The sequence below is a fragment of the Aricia agestis genome, chromosome 8, assembly GCF_905147365.1.
Source record: "Aricia agestis chromosome 8, ilAriAges1.1, whole genome shotgun sequence".
NCBI lineage: Eukaryota > Metazoa > Arthropoda > Insecta > Lepidoptera > Lycaenidae > Aricia > Aricia agestis.
This window is the reverse complement of record NC_056413.1, coordinates 7,472,631-7,497,273: the sequence shown is the minus strand read 5'-3', so window position 1 is coordinate 7,497,273 and position 24,643 is coordinate 7,472,631. Positions and strand designations below refer to the sequence as shown.

Here is a 24,643-nt window from a genome sequence, read left to right as displayed (position 1 = left end):
ATTTTTTCACTTTTTTGACAGACTATACAGGGTGTAACAAAAATAAGTGATAATACTTTAGGATGTGTACGTGTACCGTGTAGAGAGTTCACTGTGAAAGTAGCAGCGCTGAAAGACAAAAAAAATTTTTCACTTTTGTATGGGGAAACTCGTGACGCTCGGGCCCTTGCCCATACAAAAGTGAAAAAAATTTTTCGTCTTTCAGCGCTGGTACTTTCATAGTGAACTCTCTACAAGGAACACGTACACACCCTAAAGTATTATCACTTATTTTTGTTACACACTGTATAGTGATCGATTGCAATCGTATAACGTACCTATTGTTTTAGCCGATGCGTGTCAATACGAAATTGCTATTTTGGAGAAATTATCGCCCAATAATTGCTATCGCATTATTCTCGCAAGATACGTGATACGGGGGCGGGTGCCGGGTTGTCACTTGTCAGCTTTCAAAACCGAATCGCAAATATTTTTTTGATTGGTGGTTTTTGGCAAAAACGTATTCAAATAAGTGATTGTTAGGAAAAAGGAGTTGAATGTCATTTTTTGTAGTATGTGACATGTGTCAAAGTCATATGTCAAATCAAGTCGCAATTTTAGACTGGATTGTGGTTGATTGTGGTCGACTGTCGAGTATTCGATTGTAAATTTTATTAATGAGGCATAATAAACACGGTTCTACTAATTAAATCAAAATTTTATGAAGGTATGCACTCATAAAATGTTTTTGAAAATTGTGCTTGTGGATAAAGTTACGAAGCATGAAATTTAATAATTTCAGTAATCCTTCCTGATTCAGGGACCAAAAGCATCACAGAAGTTACTGATACTTGTGGAGGATTGAGGAATGTGATACTGTCATCGGTGAGAGCATCCAACACCGCACCACCATGGTGCCAGTAGCGATAGAAGGATGCACTCAAAGTGCGGAAGGTGGCGGCGCGAGAGGTGGCTCCATTTCTCTTGGCTTACTTATCGACTTCATCGTACAAAGAACCTACGATGAACTCACGGTTTTGGCAGAATTGTAAGTTTGATATTTAATATCTCAATTACATTTTTTATTTCTGAATAGGTACAATTTTAGACTTACTGTAGGGTTATATTTCTGTGTTAAGTATATTGTTTATATTTTTTAAATATTTATTTATGTACACTTTAAGGTTACCTCGCAAAACTGATATGGAGAGGAAGATTGAAATATACAAATTCAGTGCAAGAACAAGGCAGTTATTTGTGAGGCTCCTAGCATTAGTGAAATGGGCAAGCAGTGCTACTAAGGTGGATAGATCAGCACACATAATGGCTTTTCTGGATAAGCAAGCACTTCTGTTTGTTGAGACAGCTGATGTCCTGGCCCGTGTGGCTCGAGAAACTCTTGTACATGCCAGGTTTGTTTTATAATATTAGTCTGATTCAATTTATAGTTGTGCAATGCAAAAACTATTTAACTGTTTTTTTCAATACAGACTACCAACATTCCACATGGCAGCTGCAGTGGAGGTTCTCACATTAGGCACCTACAGCCGATTGCCTGCTGTGATTAGAGAGAAACTGGTGCCTCCGCCAGCTTTGACTCCAGCTGAAAGAATTTCCACACTGAGATCACTGGCCCATGTTGTAAGACAACGTCTTACTACAGCATCCCTGCCTAGTGATGTTAGAAATTTGAAGGTATTGAAAATTAATTTCTTAACTTTTTTTTTAAATTAAATGGAGCACAGCCATCACTCACTGGTACCACAGTATTGCAATATTAGTCCCTACAGTAACGAAACGCCTTTGATGTCACACGATGCCACCACCGATGTAGGTACCAAGCAGATATGCCAGGGTTGCCACTGAACGGGAAATAAAATAAAAATAAAATATTGTGCTTGTAATGCAATTGTTATCATTTAATCTGTTTAATCAGCGTGTTATATTTACATATTATGTCGTACTGCCAGATATTTACGTGAAATTTTATTTTTAGATGATTTTAGTTCTCTATTTAAAAATTTAATTAACCTATCAAGCCCCATAAGCTCACCGGTGAGCGAGACTAGGGAATGTTATTATTCGACAAATTTACTATTCGAATAATTCGAATATTTTACAAAAGTTTTCGAATAATTCGAATATTATTCGAATAATTAAAAATTTTTGAAAAATGCTGAAAACTCTGAACAAAAGTAACAAAAAACTTCGTACAACCACATACAACCTATTTTGTTAATACCACGAAGTAAGCAATGCTAATTTTTACTTTTGTCAACATAAATCTTTGTAAATGACATAGTTAATTTTTATCGTTAAACACTTTAAAAATGTATATTTTAAAGTTTCAGCTGGGCAATAAAAGAAAGGCTGTAAAGTGTAAACCGTTTGTGTCTGGTTAGTTAGGTCTGAACGTCAAAATGTACTGATCGTACGTATATACGTAACGTACGTACTTCAAAAAGAACTTTTTCCAAAATGACTGATTTACTATATTATTAAATTTCGGAAATCCGTAAAGCCAAACACAAGGGGGTACATTCAGCTCCATTATCTATTAACCCATGAAAATTAAACATTCGACCTCGGAATAATTCGCATAGAGCTAAAAATTTGTAGAGACGTTAATTACAGCGTTATAAATAAATCCTCAAAAATCCCCGGCGATCCTCTTTGTGCCAAAAATTTTATTCAAGGTCAAAGGTATGAAAATGAATTTTTCCCGTTTTTCTTCCAAATTATACATTCTATCATAGAAATAAGTAGAACAAGATTGTAGATCATAGAATTCTACAAAAAATATCGTAACACTGTTTTCTACGACTTACCATTCCTTATGAAAAACGCGTTAAAGTCTAGGAAATAAAGCTGAAGAATTTGTAGAAGTACTGGTTCGAATTGAAAAATTATTTTTGTGTTGAATAGTCTTAAGTATCGAAGAAGGCTTTAGGCTATATAACATCACGCTGCGACCAATGGGAGGGAAAAATAGATGAAGATAGAGAAATAGACGAACTGCTGAAACGATTTTTATGTTATTTGGCACAGATATAGAATAGATCACGTGGAGGGACATAGGCTATTTTGTTTTTCAGGAAAATATACGGTTTCCGTGAAATTTATAATTAACACGGGCGGAGCCACGCTTAACGTCCAGTACTACTGACTAGATACTAGGGTTGTTTGAGATGTTCTCGGCCTGATATACTTCTGAGTGACACGCAAGCGTACTGTTGCTCTTCGCGACTTGAAAAGTTTAGATTTGGTGAGTCATGCAGAAGAATGTTTGGCGAACAGCCCTAGCATATTAAAGTACAAGAACTTCCGCTCCGCCCTGTTAATTATGTATTTCACGTAAACCGTACATTTTCCCGAGCAAAAACAAAATAGCCCATGTCCTTCTACGTGGTCTACAGTCTACTTTATATCTGTGCCAAATAACATGAAAATTTCAAAAATGCTTTAGCAGTTTGTGAGATAAGCACTTTCAAAAAATTTTATCCCGTTTATCCCCATTTTCCTCTATTTCTTTGCTCCAATTGGTGGCAACGTGATGTTCTGTAGCTCAAGCTTTAATTCGAACCAGTACTTCTACAAATTCTTTAGCTTTATAGTATAAGTTCATAGATACGATTTTCCTAAACTTTAACGCGTTTTTCGTAAGGAATGGTAAGTCGTAGAAAAAAGTGTTACGATATTTTTTGTAGAGAATTCTATGATCTACAATCTTGTCCTACTTATTTCTATGATAGAATGTATAATTTGGAAGAAAAACGGGAAAAAATTCATTTTCATACCTTTGACCTTGAATAAAATTTTTGGCACAAGGAGGATCGCCGGGGATTTTTGAGAATTTATTTATAACGCTGTAATTAACGTCTCTACAAATTTTTAGCTCTATGCGAGTTATTCCGAGGTCGAATGTTTAATTTTCCTGGGTTAATAGATAATGGAGCTGAATGAGGGTACATTCAGCTCCATTACGGATTTTCGACATTTAATAATAAAGACCTATAGAAAATCAGTCACTTTGGGAAAAGTTCTTTATGAAGTACTTACATTATGTAGATCAGTACATTTTGACGTTCAGACCTAACCAACCGGACACAACCGTTTTCGATCGTAGCACCTTTTACTTTTCTCATGTGATTATGCTTGAAAGAAGTCAATGGATACAGATCGTGAGCGACCATTACTGACGATACTGAAATCCATGACTGAAAGGAGTTTATAATATCTTCATTTTCATGTCTTTAGGCAAAATCGTTATTTTGCCTAAAAACATGTAAATGAATTTATTAGACGTTTCTAAAACATAGTCAACGGCGACGATGAATGGTCATATACTCATTAGTTAGACTAAAAACAGATTTATATATTATAATATTATCATTAAAGATGTAGAATATTCATAAATAATATTATTTTTCTGTAATAAACTTAATTATGTTCTTATTCCATGTTCATTTTATGTTTGATAGCATTTTAAACAAAAATAAAAAATATTTTTACTATTCGAATTATTCGAAAAATAATTTGGCGAATATTCGAATAATAAAATCGTCGAATATTCGAATAAAACGAGTATTCGAATATTCGAATAACATACCCTAAGCGAGACACAATAGAATAACAATAGATTTCCAAGGATCCACGAATCACGATCGAAAGATTAAAATAATGAAGACGCATTCGAAATTTCGAATATATAAAATATCCAATAATTTATCACACGTCAGATGTAACAGAAGCACTTCAAAACTCTTATTACGTGCGGTAAGGGCGGTCCAAAGGACAAAATGTTACACTTGGTGTGTGTACCTAGCTAGGTAGGTACTAATTAGTATGTAACAGGGTATTTGACAGATTTTTAATTTATTCTATATTGTTTCTCTCCTTGTTACACTTCTTACAACGTAAACAATAAAACAGAGATGCAAATAAATGCCGCCAAGGCCAACACAATATTAGTGTAAACTGTGAGCTGATATTTATGAAAATTTAAATCCTTTTTGCTTTTTGAATCAGATTTACATCAGTACACTGAACATTTACTATAATATCCCATTGTTTATAATCATCGTTATCGTTTTACAACACAAAATTCGTAGACAACACGCCAACGTCACCCCTGTGCGCGCAGGTATACAAACTCCGCGAGTTTGTATACGCGGGCCCGCGCCGCCCGCTTCTCCGCGGGTACCCCTCCGTTGCTCTGCGCAAGTACATTCGTTTCACTACTGTAGGGATATGTTATATTGCTATACTGTGCTGGTACCCAAGAGATGGTAAACAGAGTAGAGGGCGCCAACAAACCAGATGGAGAGATGATCTGGCACTAATAGCTGGACACCATTGGAGAAGAGTAGCACTAGACAGAACTGAGTGGAGAAGGCTGGAGGAGGCCTATGCCGAGAGGCACACTGACTTTCGAGACATTTTATAGCTTGAAATCAGAATAAAGAGGCTATTATTATATAACATTTATGCATATACATATAGGCAATTAACTAAAATGGTTTGTGCTTGTCTAATATTTTAGAAAAGTCCTTTAATAGACACAGACAAACCATTGTGTTGCTTTAACATTGGTTTGCACAGTGTAGTTCTCTTTATTGTTCTCAAGGTTGAGTGTAAAATGTGTGGATAATGTTAAAAATACATATCAGAAGGTGAGTATGAAACATTGAGAAGAGATGATGTTAATGTTATAGGTAACATTATCATCATCTCTTGTGAACTAAAAAGATTCTCCTTTCAGGTTGAGAATGGAAGAGCAACATTTACTGTTGGGCAGGAATTCAGTGTGTCCCTGACAGTGATGGGAGATGCACCAAACTTGCCATGGCGTTTGTTAGACATTGCTATACTCATTCAAGATAGTGAAACTGGTGGTATGTATATATTTTCAATTTAGGATTAAAAAGTAAGCAGAATTATAGAAATATTAGGAAGTTTTACTAAATAATAAATTCTTTTACTTTAAATCCATTTGCCTTTATTTACAAATTGACTTAGTTTGTTTTGTAATAAGGATTTGAGTAACTTAAAAATGTTATATAATTTCCTGTTTTAGAGGGAAAGCCACTCGTTCATACATCACAACTGAATTGGCTTCGTTCTGTGGCACAAGCCAGACTGGCGTCGGCTGGGTTGGGTGGAGCTCTTACGGCTTTACGTTACTTCTGTCGTTCTTTATCACTGGAACTTTTGTACACCCAGACACTCAGATTGTGCCGAGATAGGCTCTCTAAACATCTACAAGTGGACAAGTATATACCAGGCCAAAAGCTTCAAGTGTCTTATTGGAGGTGAGTTTTTTATAGGATTTTAGGACGCTCTTATTATCTACACAGCTACAACAACATTGCAATAACTTAATAGACTTAATATAACTTAATAGCTGTCTTAGTGTCTTTGTCTGATCTGTTGAAAATGTTACATGAAAGATAGCATAACATACTTGGCAAAGCAACCTTGTATATTTTTTTGTAAAGTGTATTTGTGATCATCTTTCAAATAAAATCGTACAAAATCAAGACCATCAATTTGTATATTTTTTTATCACTGCTATTTTCACAGTGAACTACTACTTTAAAGTACCCCGCTAACGATCAAATTTGTTTGACAAACATGTTTGATGTCATTTACGTTTTCATCAAACAACAGCGCAGACGAACAAACATGTATCAAACAAGTTTGTCAAACAATTAGCTACAATCGGTTTGAGATTATGAGATCTTGTTTGACAAATACAGTGCAGCACGTTCAAACACGTTTTTCAAACGCTACGCCAATGCATATTTTCTTCAAACAGGTCAAACACGTAGTTTGTTTGACAAACGCTTCAAACAAAGATGTACACTATCAAACTGTTTGACAAACACGTAAAATTTGACAAACAATTTGATCATTTGCGGGGTACATAAGGGACACATCTAAAACTACTCTAATGTATAATCACTTTGTTTTGTGCCACCCTTTGTATGTGGCAGGGAGCTGGGTTGCGAGCTCGGCTATCGGCTGATAATCGGCGCGGAGGGGGAGTCGTTATGCGTGTGGCACGTACCGGCGCTGACGGGCGGCGAGCGGGTGGCGTCCGCGCTCACGCCGCACGCGCCCGCCATGGAGCGTCTGCTTGCACACACCGTGCATGTACGCTCGCGACAACGCCTCAACGACCTCAAGCTCCTGCTTAATGATTTAGGCGTAAGTCTTATTTTAAAAGTGACACTGTTTCGTCCATCTATTGCATGCTGTGTGACGGTCGTTTGCAGGGTATAGTTTAACTTTTAAAAAACTACAACATATTTTTAAAATATGTAAGTAATTAAGTAATTAAATCTACGTGGGAGAGCCATGCACGAATGGGCCTTCTCGACCGGAGAAATACCACGTTCTCATAGAAAACCGGCGTGAAACAGCGCTTGCGCTGTGTTTCGCCGAGTGAGTGAGTTTACCGGCGGCCCAATCCCCTACCCCATTCCCTTCCCTACCCTCCCCTATTCCCTTCCCTTCCCATCCCTTCCCATCCCTACCCTCCCCTATTACCCTATTCCCTCTTAAAAGGCCGGCAACGCATCTGCAGCTCTTCTGATGCTGCGAGTGTCCATGGGCGACGGAAGTTGCTTTCCATCAGGTGACGCGTTTGCTCGTTTGCCCCCTTATTTCATAAAAAAATACAAGAGTAAAGTTTATAAATAAAATTCAACTCGTGTAACGTTAGATATAAATAAACTTTTTCCTTGCGATTCATTTATCTTCTCGATAGTTGCATATTTTACCTTTTAGGTTTAAGGTTAGGTTAGATTAGTTCTTACTGAAAGAGTTCATTTCAAAATTAAATGCTACTTACTATGTAGGAAATACAATTTAAGGTGTCCGAATATCACTTCTTAGATTAAAATTATATAGAAACGAAAATTTTTAACAGAGATTAATAGATTCGTGATACAGGTGGAGTGCAGCGTGGGCGGTTGGCCGTGCGTGCTAGCGTGCTCGGTTGTGTGGCCGTGCCTGCGCGCGGAACAACTGCTAGTGTCGGTGGGCGCGCACGGCGGCCGGCTCCGCGCGCGCGTCCCCGCCTACCCGCACACGCCGCGCATGCCCGAGTTGGCGCGCGCTCTCGCCGCCGCTGACCGCGCCAAGGTCAAACCGCTACTCACACAGCTTAGGTAAACTATACTGCTTTTTAAACTTTAATTCCCTATGTAAATGCGAACAAATTTTCACAAAAGATACAATAAAAGATATAGGCGAAGCCAATATATGCGATACACATTGTAATTAAGTTAAATTAATGTTCCACTTTAAGTGTGGCAATAAGAGACATTCATTTTTGTCCAGATTTTGGTTAGTGGCGAGACGGTGCGAGAAGACCCTTCAACACTTGCCAGCCAGCGTGTGCGAGCACCTGTCGTTCCTGCACGGGCCCGACCACCCCCTCAACAAGCTCGCTCCGGACAGACTCTATGTCACCCTGCACAGACACACCGATCACATTCTTGTAAGTTTTTGCAGTGATGTGCGTCATATTATTTTTTTATTTATTAAATCCAAGGGCGTTTGTTTTTGTATACTTTTTTATTTTCATTATATTATATTTATTGTGTAACAACGATAGTGGCCGACACTTAGATTTAGGAACATAAATACTAAATAGTCATTGGCTTGGAGGTTTACAGAGAACACACTAAATATGAAGAAAATGGCAAATTTGTATGAAACATGTCATTTTTTCTAGTATAAAAGTTGCTGCCTTCAGAAAAGTTTCTAAAACAGCAGTAAATATTAGCCTGTATATAGATTTCGAACAGCGTGTAATGTATTATCGGAGAAGTTGATTCATAGGCAGATGGCAGACTTATGTAATTTGGTCGCGGTATGTCAAATCCAGCCGACAGATCACAACCATAAAGCTAATATACCTAGTGGAATAGAGCAACAATCTCGAGCTGTCAAACGAAACCGAAATTGGTTTACATCTGTGTGTAAAAATATGTGTACGTATACGTTCAATCACGCTTGTGTAAGTACACAAGCGTGATTGAACATGATTTATATCATATATTATGAGATTAAATTGTTAACGTGCCGATAAGTGCCGACTGGTCGTCAAAAAAGAGTTCTGCTGTCATATATCACACATCTCTTATTACCATGCAGTGTTACTGATAGTGACATCTCGCTTGCTCAGGCCTTTGTTTCTCTATTTCGCTAGGTATATTATTAACTATATGATCACAACTCACACTAAATTGACATTACCCGACCAAATGACATAGCCCGTCAACTGCCTATGAATCAATTTCTTCGATTGTACCATCGAGGAAATTGATTCTAGGCAGTTGACAGACCAACGTCATTTGGTCAGATCATGTCAATTTAATGTTAATTGTGATCTGTCAGCTGGGTTTGACGTAACGCGACCAAACTACATAGGTCCCCCATCTGGCTAGGAATCAAATTCTCTGATGGTACATACAATGTGGTCTGGTGTGTTAGGTGGTGGAGATGAAGGAGGTGGCGGCGGGGTGCGGCGCGACGACCAGCAGCAGCGGCAACAGCGGCAGCGCGTGCGGCGTCGCGCTCGCCTTCCACCTCGCCGGCGCCAGACGCACCACACCCGATGACGCCGATGATGACGTCAGTACACTCAAAACACTCATTATTATTACAAACTTTATGTACGCAACCTTGTTCGCGCAGAGAGTTCGATCACTTTTGCCGGGATTTAAAACTAGAAATTCTCATTTTGCGGGGCTTAAAGTATAAAAATTTATCAAAATTGATGTTTTAAGCATTAATATTGAATGGAAAGACACTTTTGTATTAAAAAAATACATAGTGTACATGATATTAGCATCTTACCGCCGTACTCAGAGACATTTATGATTAACCTTCAATTTAATGAAGAGTTTGACAGATAAATATGTATCATGGGACTTATGTCAAAATTTTGAATTAATTACAATTAAGTAATTAATGTTCCACTCTGAGTGCGGCAGTTAGACTTCGTTCTTTGTTAATTATGACGTCACTTCAGTACGATTCAGACATCTTTGTTTCTGATTGAGTTGCAAAGTATAGACTGAATATTTAACAGTTAAACTTCAACAACTTAAACAGATGTATAATAATTAATAACTAATAAGTGTTTAACAAGTGTTATTTTCTCATCTTATATTTGTAATCTATACAGTCGAATACGAACACCACATCTCCGGCTACGGCGCGAGCCTTCCTCAAGTTGCACTCGCTCGTCGAGCTGGACACATTCACTTTGACCCACGGACCGTTCACTCCGTTGGACACGCCCGGTACGTATTATTTGTACGATTTACGTGCTTTTACATAATACTTGATAAATAAAATAAATTATATACTTTTTAATATTTGTATTTACATATTATTTTTTAAGTTAAGGTTGCTTATTTATTAATTTAGGGCTAGTAGTGTCAATGTGGGTTATTGATGTGTTAATATGTCATGCCTTCTCTATCACATAATATATGCCGGATATTTAGAAAGATCACGTGACGCTAAATCATAAGAAGCCTACACTGGCGTAAACGAGCCAGTACTATCAGAGAAGATGGCGAAGCTGCGTGATTAGGTCGCGATTTGTCAAATCCAGCCGACAGATAAATAACATTCAATTGACAAAATCCGACAAAATGACCATATAATTGAAAATGACTTTATAACTTATACATACGTTAACAAGGTTAAACTATTTTTTTCACCAGGCATGCAAGCGGGCAAGCGCAAGTTGTCGTCGACGCACACGCGCGCCGTGCGGCCGCGCCAGCCCGCATACTTCCTGCCGGAGCTCGCACACGTCGTCGCCGCCGCCGACGAGCGAGTACCCTTCGTCAATCTCGCGCAAGAGGTTAGATACATTTCAAAAAATTAAAGTAAAGCCAATACGTTGAAATATTTCATTGGGATAATCGTATCATAGCATATTTATTATTTACTAGATGTCGGCCGCAACTCCGTTGCGCCGAAATTCGTAAATTGCGTGGCAACCGGGATAATGTATTTCCGGGATAAAACTATCCTTTTTTATTTCCCGGCACTCAAAGTATCTCCATACCAAATTTCAGCAAAATCGGACAGACACACTTTAGGAACAGATAAAATTTTGCTAATGCATTTTAAAAATATTTTTATTGGAAAGAGACACCCCTCTCTAACGCCCGTATACGCCATATCATTTTATTAGTTAGGAGGTACTAAAACTCAGGTTAATGAAACAAACCATATCCACGTAGCTGGCCGCGCGCGGCGTGACGCACGGTGGCGTGCAGGCGGAGTGGAGCGGCGCGGCGCTGGGCATGCGCGTGGTGTCGCTGCCCCGGCCGGAGGGTGCGCCCGAAGCGGCGTTCGCGGCGCTACAAGCCCGCCTGCTAGCCGCCACAGTGCGACTCACTACTAAGAACCAGGCGCGCGTCTGGACCGCCGAGATCATATTTCACGGATCGCCGGTTCGCACGCCCAACCCTAAAGAACAAGGTGATAATTAATTAAGGTTTTTACATGCATTAAAAAAACTACTCTATTCTGTGTGTCGTATTTTTCTAAGCAATCTTAGATAATTATTATTGAGAAGTTAAGTTCCCTCCTCCTGCAAAAAAACAGTATCCCGCGGTAATTGTACTTCGTCCTGCAATTAAATCCTTACTTTTCGATCATTTTATCAAAATCGGCCCAATAGTTGCTTAGCCTATTCGATCCAAACAAAGAAACTTTTCCTCTTTGAAATTAGTATAAAACACAATACATATCTTTTGATTAATCTAACACATTTTCATAACACATAGGCGAACGTCGCTGCGTATACCTGCAATACGAGTTGGGTACGGACGCGGGGCGCACCGCCGACGTGTTCCTGGCCGACTGGGCCGCCATAGTTCATCTACACACGCTTCTTTATGACTTCATGCAGCGCCCTGCACAAGGTATGTTTACAAATTGTGATTGGTTGAATTGTTAAAACTCGTACGCGTTGATTTAAAAAAATGCTTCGAAAAATTTTGTCCACAGCCGAAACAAGTCTATATTCTACCTTCAACATGTATTATTGACCTAATAGATATTGATTTACTCGTGTTAGTTGATCACAAGTTGCAATATTACTGCTCCATCAACATGCCAAAAATTGAGACGATTTAATGGATGATATTTTGTTAAAACTACACTTCAATTTAATACTATTGAGATATGTGACCTTATCTAAAAGAAATGTATATATTATTCATTTGTTGTTTATGTAGAACGCGAGTCGTTATGGCAGGGCGTGTGCGTACGCTCGTACACGTACCGCTCGCTGGTGGTGGGGTGGGGTGCGGGCGCGCGCGCCACCGCGGCGCTGCAGTGGGGCGGGTCGCGCTATACCGTCGCCACGCCCGCCCACCAGCCCGCAGCCAACGCCCACCATCTGCTGCATCATCACCTCGATCACTACCTCAACTGGTTGGTGGTGTTATCTTTCTTTTTGTTTTTTTTGAAATGCTAGATTCTAGCAGCTAGGAGTTTAATGCGTTACTTAATAGCGAGTTAATTTGATCATAATATTGTCATTACAATTAACAAAGAGTGTATTTCCTTTTTGCTCGCTCTTGGTCCGAAAAATATTAGGATATAGAAAAATATTACAGTAGGTTATACACCACATCATAAGGGCACGCTCGCTAACGCGCTGAACGCGTTGTTTGTAAATATTTTGATGTTAGCCAATCATACGCACCAGTTAATAAATGAACTCCAGTAAGAAAACCTCAGAATCTGGTCATATGTGTGACATCTGCAGGAACAAGGATCTGCTGGCGCTGGGCGTGGTGCTGCGGGAGACGTACCAGCCGCTGCTGGCGCTGAGCCGCCTTCCCGCGCTGCCGCAACTCGGCCTCCACCACATCCGCACGCTCATGCCCACGCCTACATTCACGCTGCTCGCCCACTCATGGAGAAAGGTTAAAAAATATGATAAACCAATTTTCTTCTGACGATATTATTCTTGTTTGTGATAACTCAAAAAGCTTTAATTTTAAATTAAATCAGTTTATAATTATGTGATGCTTTTTTCAATTAGGTCAAGTAAATAAAAGTAATGTTATGTTTTTTAATTATGTCGACGTTGCTTATGTCTTTCGGAATCGTCGCTTTTCATCTATCGCCTATCTTCTTAGAAAAACACGTATTGAAAACTGCTAATAACAGAATAAAACTAATAATAATAGAATATAGTCGTACTAAACATATTAATTATATTAAGTATTAACATACTGCTTAAAATAATATTTTATTGATTTGTTGTAGATACGCATTATATATGCTGGTGCGTACTCGATCGAGGTGGGCATACGCGGCGGCAACATGGTGACGATCCGCGACGGCGCGTATTCCAAGTTCGACAGAAGCGCCGTCGTCGACGAGTTCGCGCCCGCACATGGACTGAAGGTATTTATAGTTTATCTTTCAAACAGCAAAAGTATTATTATTATTAAGGGAAAAACGCAATATTTCTTATGGTAAACATCTAAATATAGTATTCTAATATGTACACGTCTTAGTTTTATATCACTACTAGCTGTTGCCCGCAACTTCATCCGCGTGAATGTATGTTATTAAAATCGAGATTTAGAAGAATTGAACACCCATCTACGACTATTTTATTTGGATCTATATTACACACGAAATTCTTAATTTACATCAAAGACCCAGGAAACTTGAACCTCAGATACTTATCGTTTTGAAAAATCCTTTCTTTGAAGACCGCTTGGCGTGGACAGGGGATGGGGGCCAATAATAATTATTGTGACAAAAATGCTTGAAGGCACGGATTAAGTTCTTATAGCGCTGTCCACGATATCACCGTAGTTAGCGACATCAGATTTACACTGTAGGTTGTCTAGCATTGTAGTTATTTCGTCTTGGCAGAAAAAACTCTCCCAGAGAACATGATGAGAGGTTTATTCAAACATACTGCCTTCGGTCGTACATATTCTACCATTTCTACCTATGTGCTCGACTGATGCTAGTGACTTAGATCCGTAAAGTTTGACTTTAAAATTTCCATAGCCGGTAACGAATTGAGATACGTAGTGGTCAATATCCATTATCCATCCAGGGTTTGGATAACCATTTACGAATATTAGGAAAAGTTTTAAAGATCGACCTTTGCTAGAATTGGTAATCACTTTGGTTGTCGTTGTTAATTTCGAGGAGTTCCTTCAATTCCATTACTTATCAAGTCACCGTTTTTAGGGTTCCGTACCCAAAGGGTAAAAACGGGACCCTATTACTAAGACTCCGTTGTCTATCTCCAGGCTGTATCTCAAGAACCGTTATAGCTAGAGTTCTGAAATTTTTACAGATTGTGTATATCTGTTGCCGCTATAACAAAAAATATGAAAATAAAATAAAATAAATATTTAAGGACAAATACAACAAACATGATTTTTTGGCCTTTTTTGCTCGATATCAATAATGATAACAGGCAGGCAGTTGAAATTTTCACAGAATTCTTAATTATATGTGTACTTTAATAATTAATAATAAAATTAGAATAGAATAAAAATTTAAGGGGGGCTCCCACACAAAAACACAACCTTTGGCCTATTTTTTCCCTATAACGGTACGGAACCCTTCGTGCGCGAGCCCGCCTCGCACTTGACCGATTTTATTGTAAACATGGTATCAAATTCGAGCAATCTAAATAACAAAAAAAAGAATTTTGAAAATCTGACCACAAACAGCAAACATTAACTCCTCCTTTTTTGAAAGTTGGTTAAAAATATATCTAAGATGTTGACCAGGGATGCCAAATTTCATTGAAATCGGTCCAGCGGATTCATAGATTAGCCTGTACAAACAGACAAACAGACAGACAAACAAAAATTTCAAAAACAGTTAAAATGTGTTCTACTACTCTTCTTACATGCCCGTGACTCGTTTTTTCAAGTTTATTTTCAATGTACAAAAATTTTACCTCTACTATTTTATTATAAGTATAGATTTGTTTCCCAAATAAAGTAACATGCTTTATGCTCTGAAAGGTGTTCCTATCGCGTTACGTGGACGACGCAATCAGCGCTCGGTTGCTCGCTGAAGAGGACAATCCGCCGTCACCGATGTCTCCCATGCCGGCCGGTACGTTAACATTTGATGTATTGTATAAGATTTAAGAATACTACGTATTTTACATGGCCTCAAGAGTAGTGCAAATTATATGTTGTGTTTTTCAAATATTAGTTTGCACTTTTCCTCATGAATTTGCCTTATTGTCCTGAATCGTGAGACATGAGTGTGTTATTCGCAGGCGGTCTCCGGTTCCCCGCGCCGCTGACGCCGCCACAGCCGCACACGCCGCACTCCGCGCCCGTCACGCCGCACCCCGCCTCACCCGCGCAACACCAGGTATGTTGTAACTGAACTATCTAGCTAATAAGTAAGCTACCCTATACAGTATACATTAATGAAATAGTTTGTATAATGGTGAATATGAAATTTGATATGGTGACCAGGTCCCTAGTCAAAAAGCACTCGCCAACTATTTACAATGACACTTATAATGGAGCTTGCCATTTAACTACACTATCGAAACTGGCGAATGCATTTTGACTAAGCACTGTTCTTTTAATTTGCATTACAAATCCATAAACCACGTAAATTCAAATCTGGACTAAACTGTATCGTTCAACAATCCGTAATGTTGACCAGATGGGCGGGTCGTTCAACCTGACGTCACCGCCGGGCGGCGCGGGCGGCGGCGGTGTGTCGGCGTCCCCCGCCTCCCCGCTCGCGCCGTCGCCGCTGGCGCCCGCCGCCTCCCCGCACCCGCCCCCCACCTCGCCCTTCACCGCCTGGCCCGCCTCGCCCTCGCTACCGCGCCCTTCGCCCGGAGGACACCACCCCTCGCCCAGACACCACGTGGAACACAAAGGTAGGTTGTGGTTGATGTGGTTATAACCTAGATTATTTTGTGAGAGACGAATCATCCAATACACTGTATCGGTTGAGACAGGATCACTGTATTGAATATAGTAATCACGAATAAGACATAAGTAGATATAATTTGTGTAAAATAGCCTTTAAGTATGTGAGTATTTTATAGGAATCTAATAATAAGAAGGTTACAGAAACTATCTGTACAGTGTACAGTTCATAAAACTTCATAATTATGATAGCTGCTGAGTTTACATATTTTGTATATTTGTCACAGCAGGTCCGGTGGCGAGCTCGATGACGTCATCGTCGCGTGTGGGTCGAAGCGGGGCGCCGGCGACGCCGCTGGCGGTCAGCAAGCTGGAGGTATATTATGCTGTACAAAACTCGCAGGTTTACGGTACACTCTAATTTAGATATAAGTTCAGTTCAGTTGTATCACTTAGGGCCTGTTTCACAACTTTCTGATAGGTGCAGGATAGGCTATCCACAACTTATCTGACAGATTATCCATACTCTATCTATCTAGTTAAGTTGTGAATAGCCTATCCGGCACTTATCAGGAAGTGGTGAAAGAGACCCTTAATAATATAAATAGGTGTTGTGCACGCCATGCGAGCCGCCGCCCGGCGCGCCCCCCGGCCCGCCCCTTGCACCGCTCCAGCGCTTCCTCGCCTGCGTATACATGAAGAGGATGATGCAGCGCTTCGTGCAGACCGAGGAGCATGTAAGGCTATATTGTATTATTTCGATCCGTCTGTCTTTATCTAGGTACCTGACGTAAGATAATTGGGAGCTGTAATTTGGGTACTGAGCGTAACGAAACAAGATTTTGTCACAAATAGTTACAAAATTGGGGGTTGTTTATATTTTTATTTATTGAATAAAAATATTTTTTGTACTTGTTTTATGACGAAATATAAAAGTACGGGTTAAATTAGGAGACCCATATTTTTTTATTTTTGAACGTACCAATGACGTCACAAGTGGATTTTTCGTTTTAATTTTTTTTCTCGGAAATGAATGATTAAAAAAATCTGTAATTTTTTTAGGACTTGGAAATAAAAACAAAGAAATGGTGTTTTTTTATTTTTGATGATTAATTAAATGAAATGTTGTCAATTACAATAATCCATATTCCATATATTCCATATCCATACTTCCATACTAATATTATAAATGCGAAAGTGTGTCTGTCTGTCTGTTACCTCTTCACGCCTAAACCGCTGAACCGATTTTGCTGAAATTTGGCATGGAGATACTTTGAGTCCCGGGAAAGGACATAGGATACTTTTTATCCCGGAAAAATATACGATTCGCGCGCGATAACCGAGTTTTGGCGCAACGGAGTTGCGGGCGTCATCTAGTATTTAGTAATATTATAAATGCGAAAGTATATCTAACAGTTTATCCCAATTACAATAATCCATATTCCATATATTCCATATCCATACTAATATTATAAATGCCAATGTGTGTCTGTCTGTCTGTCTGTCTGTTACTTCTTCAGGCCTAAACCGCTAAACCGATTTGGCTGAAATTTGGTATGGAGATACATTGAGTCCCGGGAAAGGACATAGGATACTTTTTATCCCGGAAAAATGTACAGTTCCCGCGCGATAAACTAATCTTAGCGCAATGGAGTTGCGGGCTTCATCTAGTTAAATATAACGAAACACTCACTTAAATTAAAATACAATTTATATAATTTAAGCCATTAGTCATTACTACTTCCGCGACCCATAAAATCTATAAAAAAGCATCGTATGCACAGCTCTCGCTGGTGTCAGCTGAGGCGACGAGTCTGACGTTCCGGTGCGAGAGCGCGGGGCTGGCGGCGCGCGTGGCGCTGCACCCCCAACACATGCAGAGCCTGCACCTGCAGCTCACGCCGCTGCCGGACCACAAGGACACGTGGACCAACGACGACCTGCAGGTATAGCTTTCGATGTACAAAAAGAAACAACTGGCTGTAGAAAGTAAAATATTTTACTCTCCGTCTCGCAAAATCACCACACAAAACTATTAACTTGAGTGTTTTAACAAAACTAGATATTGGAGGCACGTGATCACTTTTCAGGTTCTTAAAACTTATTATGTGTATAAGGTTTTGCCAGATAATCTTATGAAGCACTTACCTACACAATACATACAACTGCGCTCAAGTATTATGCCATTGCGAGAGTGACTATGCTCTTGCATGTGTCTCAAGAAATGTAAATCATGTTATTTTTCTGTTATGATGTAAACTGTAAAGTATCCTAATATGATATTCATTTTTTTTTATTCGGTTACAAAAGTACCCTGCATTTCCTAACTCGATTGCTCGGTGCAGGTGATGGAGAAGTTCTTTGAGCAGCGCGTGTGCATAGCGCCGTACCGCGCGACGGCGCTGCAGGGCTGGGCGCGGGCGTGGGGCGCGCCGGCGGTGGCGCTGCCGTCGCTCGTGGCGTTGATGCGCGCGGACCTGGCCCCGCCCTCTCCCGCTCTGTGGACGCTGCAGTGGGCGCTGCGCATCCCGCCCTCCAGCCCGCAAATCGTGCCCGCCTCCCAGCCCGCCGTGCTGCTCGCCAAACACAAGATACTGTTCTTTGTGAGTGATTATGCATTTTCCATTTTTTTTAAATTCTGAATATAGGAATATAGCTCCAAGATTTTTTACTTGCTGCTCTCTTTAATTGTTACATAAATTCCTTATTACCAATTTATTATGTCGCCGAAAACAAAGACTTCTATTTAAACTGATGTAGACATGCCATACGCACCAAATTAGTTAGCAAAGAAATTTTTAAAACAAACTTAGTTTTATTTTCAGATACTAAATGTAATCAAAGGGCAAAATGCTATCTTGTGTTATAAGATTTTGTAAAAATATAAAAAAAAATCAAATAAATCTTCAGGGATTACCTTTCACAGGTAACTATCATAGTTGTTCACAAAAGATGAATAATTTTTACCTGACTACAGCAAAGCAAAAAGTAAGAGTTATGTGTCTCACAGGCTATGTATGTATGTATGTACTTATTCTGGGTGAGTCAGTTAAAGTGCAAAAAATTGATTATATTCTTACATTATTAGATAATCTGCAGAATATCTAGGTAATCTGCAGACTACTGACCATGCATACGGTAAATTTCATAAAACATGTTCTTGTTTGAATAAATCATATTATTTAGTTGTAGGTGTAGGGATTATTGAATTTAATTTTTAAGGACATTAACAAATGAATAAAATATTAAAATTTAAGTAACTAAAATATTACTGCACTGATAAAATGTAACAGATCAAATCAACTAAAAAAAACCATAATAAACAATTAAAAACAGTATTATGTCAGCCATACACGCAACGGTCTACCGGAGAGGTCTACCTGTGCAGGTATGCCTGCGCAAGTAAATCGGAATGTGTGTGGGAATAGACCTGTGCAGTTGCTTGGACCTGCGCATTCGACCGGCGCAAAATCGAGAATCAATTCTTTCGAGTGACACCTACGCAGGCATACCTGCAGGTGACCTCTCCGGTAGACCGTAGCGTGTGTGGTAGCCATAAGGTTAACATGCTTGAGTCAAAAATTTTTAGGACATTAACGAAGGAAGAGTTTAGCTTAGATTGTGAAAGAGTGACGTTAATGTGTTTTATATTAATTTCCTAAGATTGTTCTGGGTTTTTAATGTGTTTTATTGGTAGAATATTAACCATTAGATATTTATTATCATGCACAAGTGTAGGCCTGTGATACAACTTCCAGGAACGTGCCTTTTGTGTTCCCTCCTAAACTCCATCGAAAGTTTTAGTAAAGCGTCTACCATTTTACTGAATCGACCGATTTGAGTCCTTGACTGCATTGACTTTTACTTTGACTTTGACTAGACTTTGGACTTTACCAAATAGAAAATCGATGCTAAAAATTGTTACAAGAACATAGTTTTCCTGCCACTTATTTGACACTGGCCATGGTTAATGGTTATATAGCCGAAGCCCGATAATAAGAAAAAAATAAACAAAGGATAAAATATTCAATATTAACTTCAATGTTGTTGTTGTTAATGTTACTCCACTGATAAAATATAACAGACCAAATCGTCGAACTTAGGAACAGAGGGGTGCAGTCCCAGCGAAGGAGCGTAACCAAAGTGTTTGGTTCACTGTCTTCCGCAATTCAACGATGTACCGTTCGTTACTATGCAAACTAACTAGATAAAGTACAAAAATTAGCTTTTTTATTTAAATTTCAAACGTTACCGGATGGTATCAGGAAATCTGCAGATTACCTAGTTAATTTGAACATTAACGTATTCCGCATTCTAACGGTAACATAATATTATATACATACTAGCGACCCGCCCCGGCTTCGCACGGGTAAAAAATATATAGCCTATGTCACTCACTGAAAAAATGATTAAAATCGATTCAGTAGTTTTTAATCTATACTAATATTATAAAGAGGTAAACTTTGTTTGTTTACTCATAGATCTTCTACTACTACTCGACTAAGAGCTGACGACCAAATCAGTCATGTAGCTTCAGCTGTGTTAAAACTCCGTTAGCTACTTCCCTGAACAACCTTTTCTGATAATCTGCGTGCTGGCAGGCCGTGGGCGGTGGGTGTGGGAGTGGTGGGGTGGGGAAAAATGAAAAAAATATGACTGTCTGTCTGACTGTATGACTCCAGGCTGTATCACAAGGACCGCTATAGATATACTTCTGAAATACGGAACCCTTCGTGCGTGAGCCCGTCTCGCACTTGGCCGGTTATTCTTTATTATCTATGTGAAAAAATTATAAATTAACATGTAGGTACCATCGCAAACACTATTAAGTCGCTGAAACTACATTTTTTCCAATTTTTTCCCCACCCCACTACTTCCACACCCACAGTCCACGGCCTGCCAGCACGCAGATTATCAGAAAGGGTTGTTCAGGGAAGTAGCTAACGGAGTTTTAATACAGCTGAACCTACATTTTTTTTCTTTTTTTCCCCACCCCACTACTCCCACACCCACCGCCCACAGCCTGCCAGCACGCAAATTATCAGAAAGGGTTGTTCAGGGAAGTAGCTAACGGAGTTTTAACACAGCTGAAGCTACATGGCTGATTTGGTCGTCAGCTCTCCGTCGATACTACTGATAGATCTACATTACTACTCAATAGTCAATACTCTGAATAGATCTAAACTCCTCTGCCGCAAACGCACCCCCGACCCCGCCTTGGTAGCAGCGCCCACTTCGAAACGGGCGAAAATCGCAATATTTTAATTTCGCCATAACTTCTAAACCAAACGTCCAATTTTAATCAATCAAAGACCAAATATTGTCTACATAAACTGTACTTAGAGATGAAATAATTTATTTTGATAAGGATTATTAGCATGAGTAAAATAAATGCGTTTAAATGTAGTCCAAAAAAATCAAGATTTTTAAATAAAAAAATGGTTGTTATGCCTCACTTGACATAGATAGGTATAGTGTGTCGCGGACATTTTTGTAGATATTTATAAGATCTACATTTATTTACAACTTTGTATGGTTCTATCTTTTATAGTTTAGGCAGCGTACGCAAAATAAGTAAATTTTCTGGTTGTTTCCGAAAAACTGAAATATCTTACGGAACCCTATATTTTCCAAAATAAAAAGTAGCCTATGTTACTCGTAAATAATGTAGCTTTCGAATGGTGAAAGAATTTTTAAAATCAGTCCAGTAGTTTTTGAGCCTATTCATTACAATTAAACAAACAAACAAACAAAGTTTACCTCTTTATAATATTAGTATAGATACAATGCATTCGACCACCCTCCCGCTTCACACTGACCTCACCCACGCACGCCCTTTGCAGATACTATTAAATAGCAGTTAATTGTAAGTTGTAGTTTAAGTTTAATTAATATTATTATAAAAAAACAATAAACTTAATAACAAAAAAATCTTAATTTGTAATAGACTTTTTTGCAGTCAGTACTTGCGGGCGTTTGATCTTTCGGGGAGTTACGCTTGCGTTCGATATGACCGAATGTCATAGGCCTGCATCCTTGTCACTCTTGTTACAAATAATATTGGCATCTCGCACTTGACTACGTAGATATACTTTTAGTTTCTGTGTGTGAGTAATGTTTTGAGTGTATTGTTTTAGGATTGCTTTTCAAATGACATTTCTTAGAGTACACCACTTCTACCTCAGTTTAAATAGAATTCTTTGGCCGAAAATTATACGAATCACAATATTATGTTTAGCAAATAAGTAACAAATACATATCATAATTAATTTAGTTTTTTGGCTTAATATCCGAAGTGCAGACACCTTGTGGCCCTTGCCGGCGTAAAGTTAGGCAACCGCTGCTCTAAAGCCAGTCTATAAGCAGGCATTCATTAGTACTAACGGTGTTATTACACAGGTGTGCCTGACGCGCGGCGAAACGCAGCTAGTGCTGCCGCTGGTGTACGACATGCAGTCCAACGCGCTGCAGATTGCCGAGCGCCGCGACGCGCAGCAACCGCATTTGCTCACCGTCAACATGCACTTAAAGAGGTCAGATTTGAATTTATATTCTAGGATAAAATAATTGCTCTATTTTACGACTTTTTATGTATTGTGCTACGATTTACGAATAATAAAAACTAAGGAAGAGTTACTGTCAAAATATTTGTTCCGATTCTACAACCCGAATACATGCATACTTTATGCAAAAAGAGGCCCGAATATATGCAAGAATTTTGTATTAATATAGAAGTGACAATCATTATTGTCAACGGCTTTATTTCGTCAATTTGAGTTTCGTAGCTATTGCCATAATAATATTTTAGTGCGCGAAAAGATCCTTGAGAACCAAATTCAAAACGATTCAAGTATGGGAGTTACGTTTCCTTAGTTTTTATTATTCGTAGGTATTGAGTTTTTATTATATACGGTCGCTGTTAAGCTTAAGTGTCCTAACCCACATTTTTTTTGTTGTCTGAATGCAGTCTTGTTCTAAATCATCTAAAGAACATAACTGCATTCATAACTGAATCCGTATTTTTTGCGGGTTAGTACACGAATGCTTAACCGATTCAGTGCGGATGACACGGTATAGCCGTGTCATATATATTTTTAACAAGCCTCAAAGCTTCGTTTCTGAATATTCTGTGATTGTGAATTAAATTTTAAATTTGTCTCAGATTTAATATAAGAATGAGGATAAAAGACAGGTAGCGACATGATAATAAAGTTACTTGTTTTCTAATTATTTTTAGTTTCTTTTTAAATGACATATTTTACAGTATTCATTTGTCGTATGTTGGGTTCGCAGGTTCGCAGAATTTCACCAGTCGCACGGCGAGTGTATCCTGTGGCCGGCGGTGCGCGACCTGCTAATGAACTTTTCGCTGGCGCCGGACGCACCGCCGGCCGCCGCGCCGCAGACCTAGCGCGCCCGCAGCCCGCGCTACTAGCATACGCCCTGGTAGCGCGCGCCCGCTCGCTGCGTCCCCACTGCGTACCGTCGCCGCTACACGTTAAATAAAGACTGCTGTGTAGATAAACTATTCGATATTATTATGATGTGATAATTTCGAATATAAATCTTCTTCTGAAGAATCTTCAGATATTTGTAACGATTTTTTGCAAGTATGTTAACACAGTGTTATTTCTTTTAGGGTATTATTAGACTTTATAGTATTAAATTATCTGAACACTAACAGCTTTGTTATTTAAGCGTCCTAAGAACGTGTAACAAAGTGTAATGGAAAAATAACATAGTGTATAAATATTTACTGTTTTTGGTAAAAGTTAACTTGTAAATATAAAATTATCAAAATGTGTTAAGATAGTTCAAAAGGTTATATTTTTTAATAAATTTTTTCTTTTGCGCAAAACTTCATTCGATAGTGAATAACCGTGTACAGTACTCCCAAATTAATAAAGCGCGTTAAAATCTTCGCTAGTAATCATGGAAACACCCGAATCTATGAGCCCCAAACAATTCTTTTTGCATTTTGCACCTTGTTCGAAGGAAATAGAAGAAAATATATATATATAATTATAGTCGGTACTCGGTGGCTGTCGCCGGTCCGTCAATTGTGCGCATTAGGCGCATGCGCCACAAAACCTTTCATTGCGCATGTCCAAATCATGCCATGCCATGGCACGGCGCACCGCCACCAACAAGTTGCTTCTTCTTCTTCTTCTTTAAGTTATGGTGGCCTCAGTGAGTTTATTTTTGGTTACGGTCAACTCATAAACAGTTTGCGTTGCCATGGCATGACATGATTTGGACATGCGCAATAAAAGGTTTTGTGGCATCGTCTTCGGACGCTCGGGAAAAACGATCGTTGCCGAACAATGACGAAAATTTCTATGCGCATTATCACTTTGGTAGCACTGTACCTCTATATCGAATATTAAAAAGTGTATAGGCCCCGCATACTTTGTAAATGCATAGTGTATTAAATGATGGGAGGGGGAAGCTAAAGCTAATATTTGTTATTATTTTGCAGAATATAAATAGCAGAATAAAATAATGTGTATTAAAAATTTCATGAAAACAACAAATAACAGTGAGGAAGATAAATAATTTAAGCAATTTCTGTTTTAATATCTTGCTAGAAAAAAAATATGTTTATAATCATCGCGTTTATGAAACAAGATTCCACAAATTTAAATAAAAAATGTGTCCATATTTCCTATTCAGATTATTTATAATGAAGATATATCATTGGATACAATTCATATTTTAGAACAAGA

At 38.8% G+C, this 24,643-nt stretch overlaps 1 protein-coding gene across 3 annotated transcripts; it reads left to right on the top strand.

The window, feature by feature from the left end:
- Positions 1-607: 607 nt before the first annotated feature.
- LOC121729507 (mediator of RNA polymerase II transcription subunit 14) lies at positions 608-23,531 on the top strand. Of its 3 annotated transcripts, none has more exons than XM_042118037.1 (26): positions 608-706; positions 800-1,027; positions 1,164-1,391; positions 1,470-1,674; positions 5,741-5,873; positions 6,056-6,290; positions 6,975-7,188; positions 7,936-8,153; positions 8,326-8,485; positions 9,484-9,624; positions 10,181-10,298; positions 10,728-10,870; positions 11,256-11,496; positions 11,805-11,942; positions 12,258-12,456; positions 12,794-12,953; positions 13,300-13,440; positions 15,039-15,132; positions 15,302-15,399; positions 15,703-15,925; positions 16,205-16,293; positions 16,526-16,654; positions 17,702-17,863; positions 18,263-18,520; positions 22,317-22,450; positions 23,211-23,531. In XM_042118037.1, exons 2-26 carry the CDS (start codon positions 891-893, stop codon positions 23,326-23,328), a joined length of 4,116 nt encoding a protein of 1,371 aa, XP_041973971.1. In that variant the 5' UTR covers positions 608-706; positions 800-890; the 3' UTR covers positions 23,329-23,531. The 3 variants fall into 3 exon arrangements, with proteins under 3 accessions (XP_041973971.1, XP_041973972.1, XP_041973970.1); XM_042118038.1 differs by having other exon boundaries at positions 782-1,027; positions 16,208-16,293; XM_042118036.1 differs by having other exon boundaries at positions 782-1,027.
- Positions 23,532-24,643: the final 1,112 nt, after the last annotated feature.

Excerpts from the sequence above, each read along its gene's own strand:
- LOC121729507 (XM_042118037.1), top strand. The coding sequence starts at position 891 with ATGGTGCCAGTAGCGATAGAAGGATGCACTCAAAGTGCGGAAGGTGGC. Across the intron at positions 5,874-6,055 it reads TCAAGATAGTGAAACTGGTG|AGGGAAAGCCACTCGTTCAT; the intron begins GTATGTATATAT and ends TTCCTGTTTTAG. Across the intron at positions 6,291-6,974 it reads CTTCAAGTGTCTTATTGGAG|GGAGCTGGGTTGCGAGCTCG; the intron begins GTGAGTTTTTTA and ends TGTATGTGGCAG.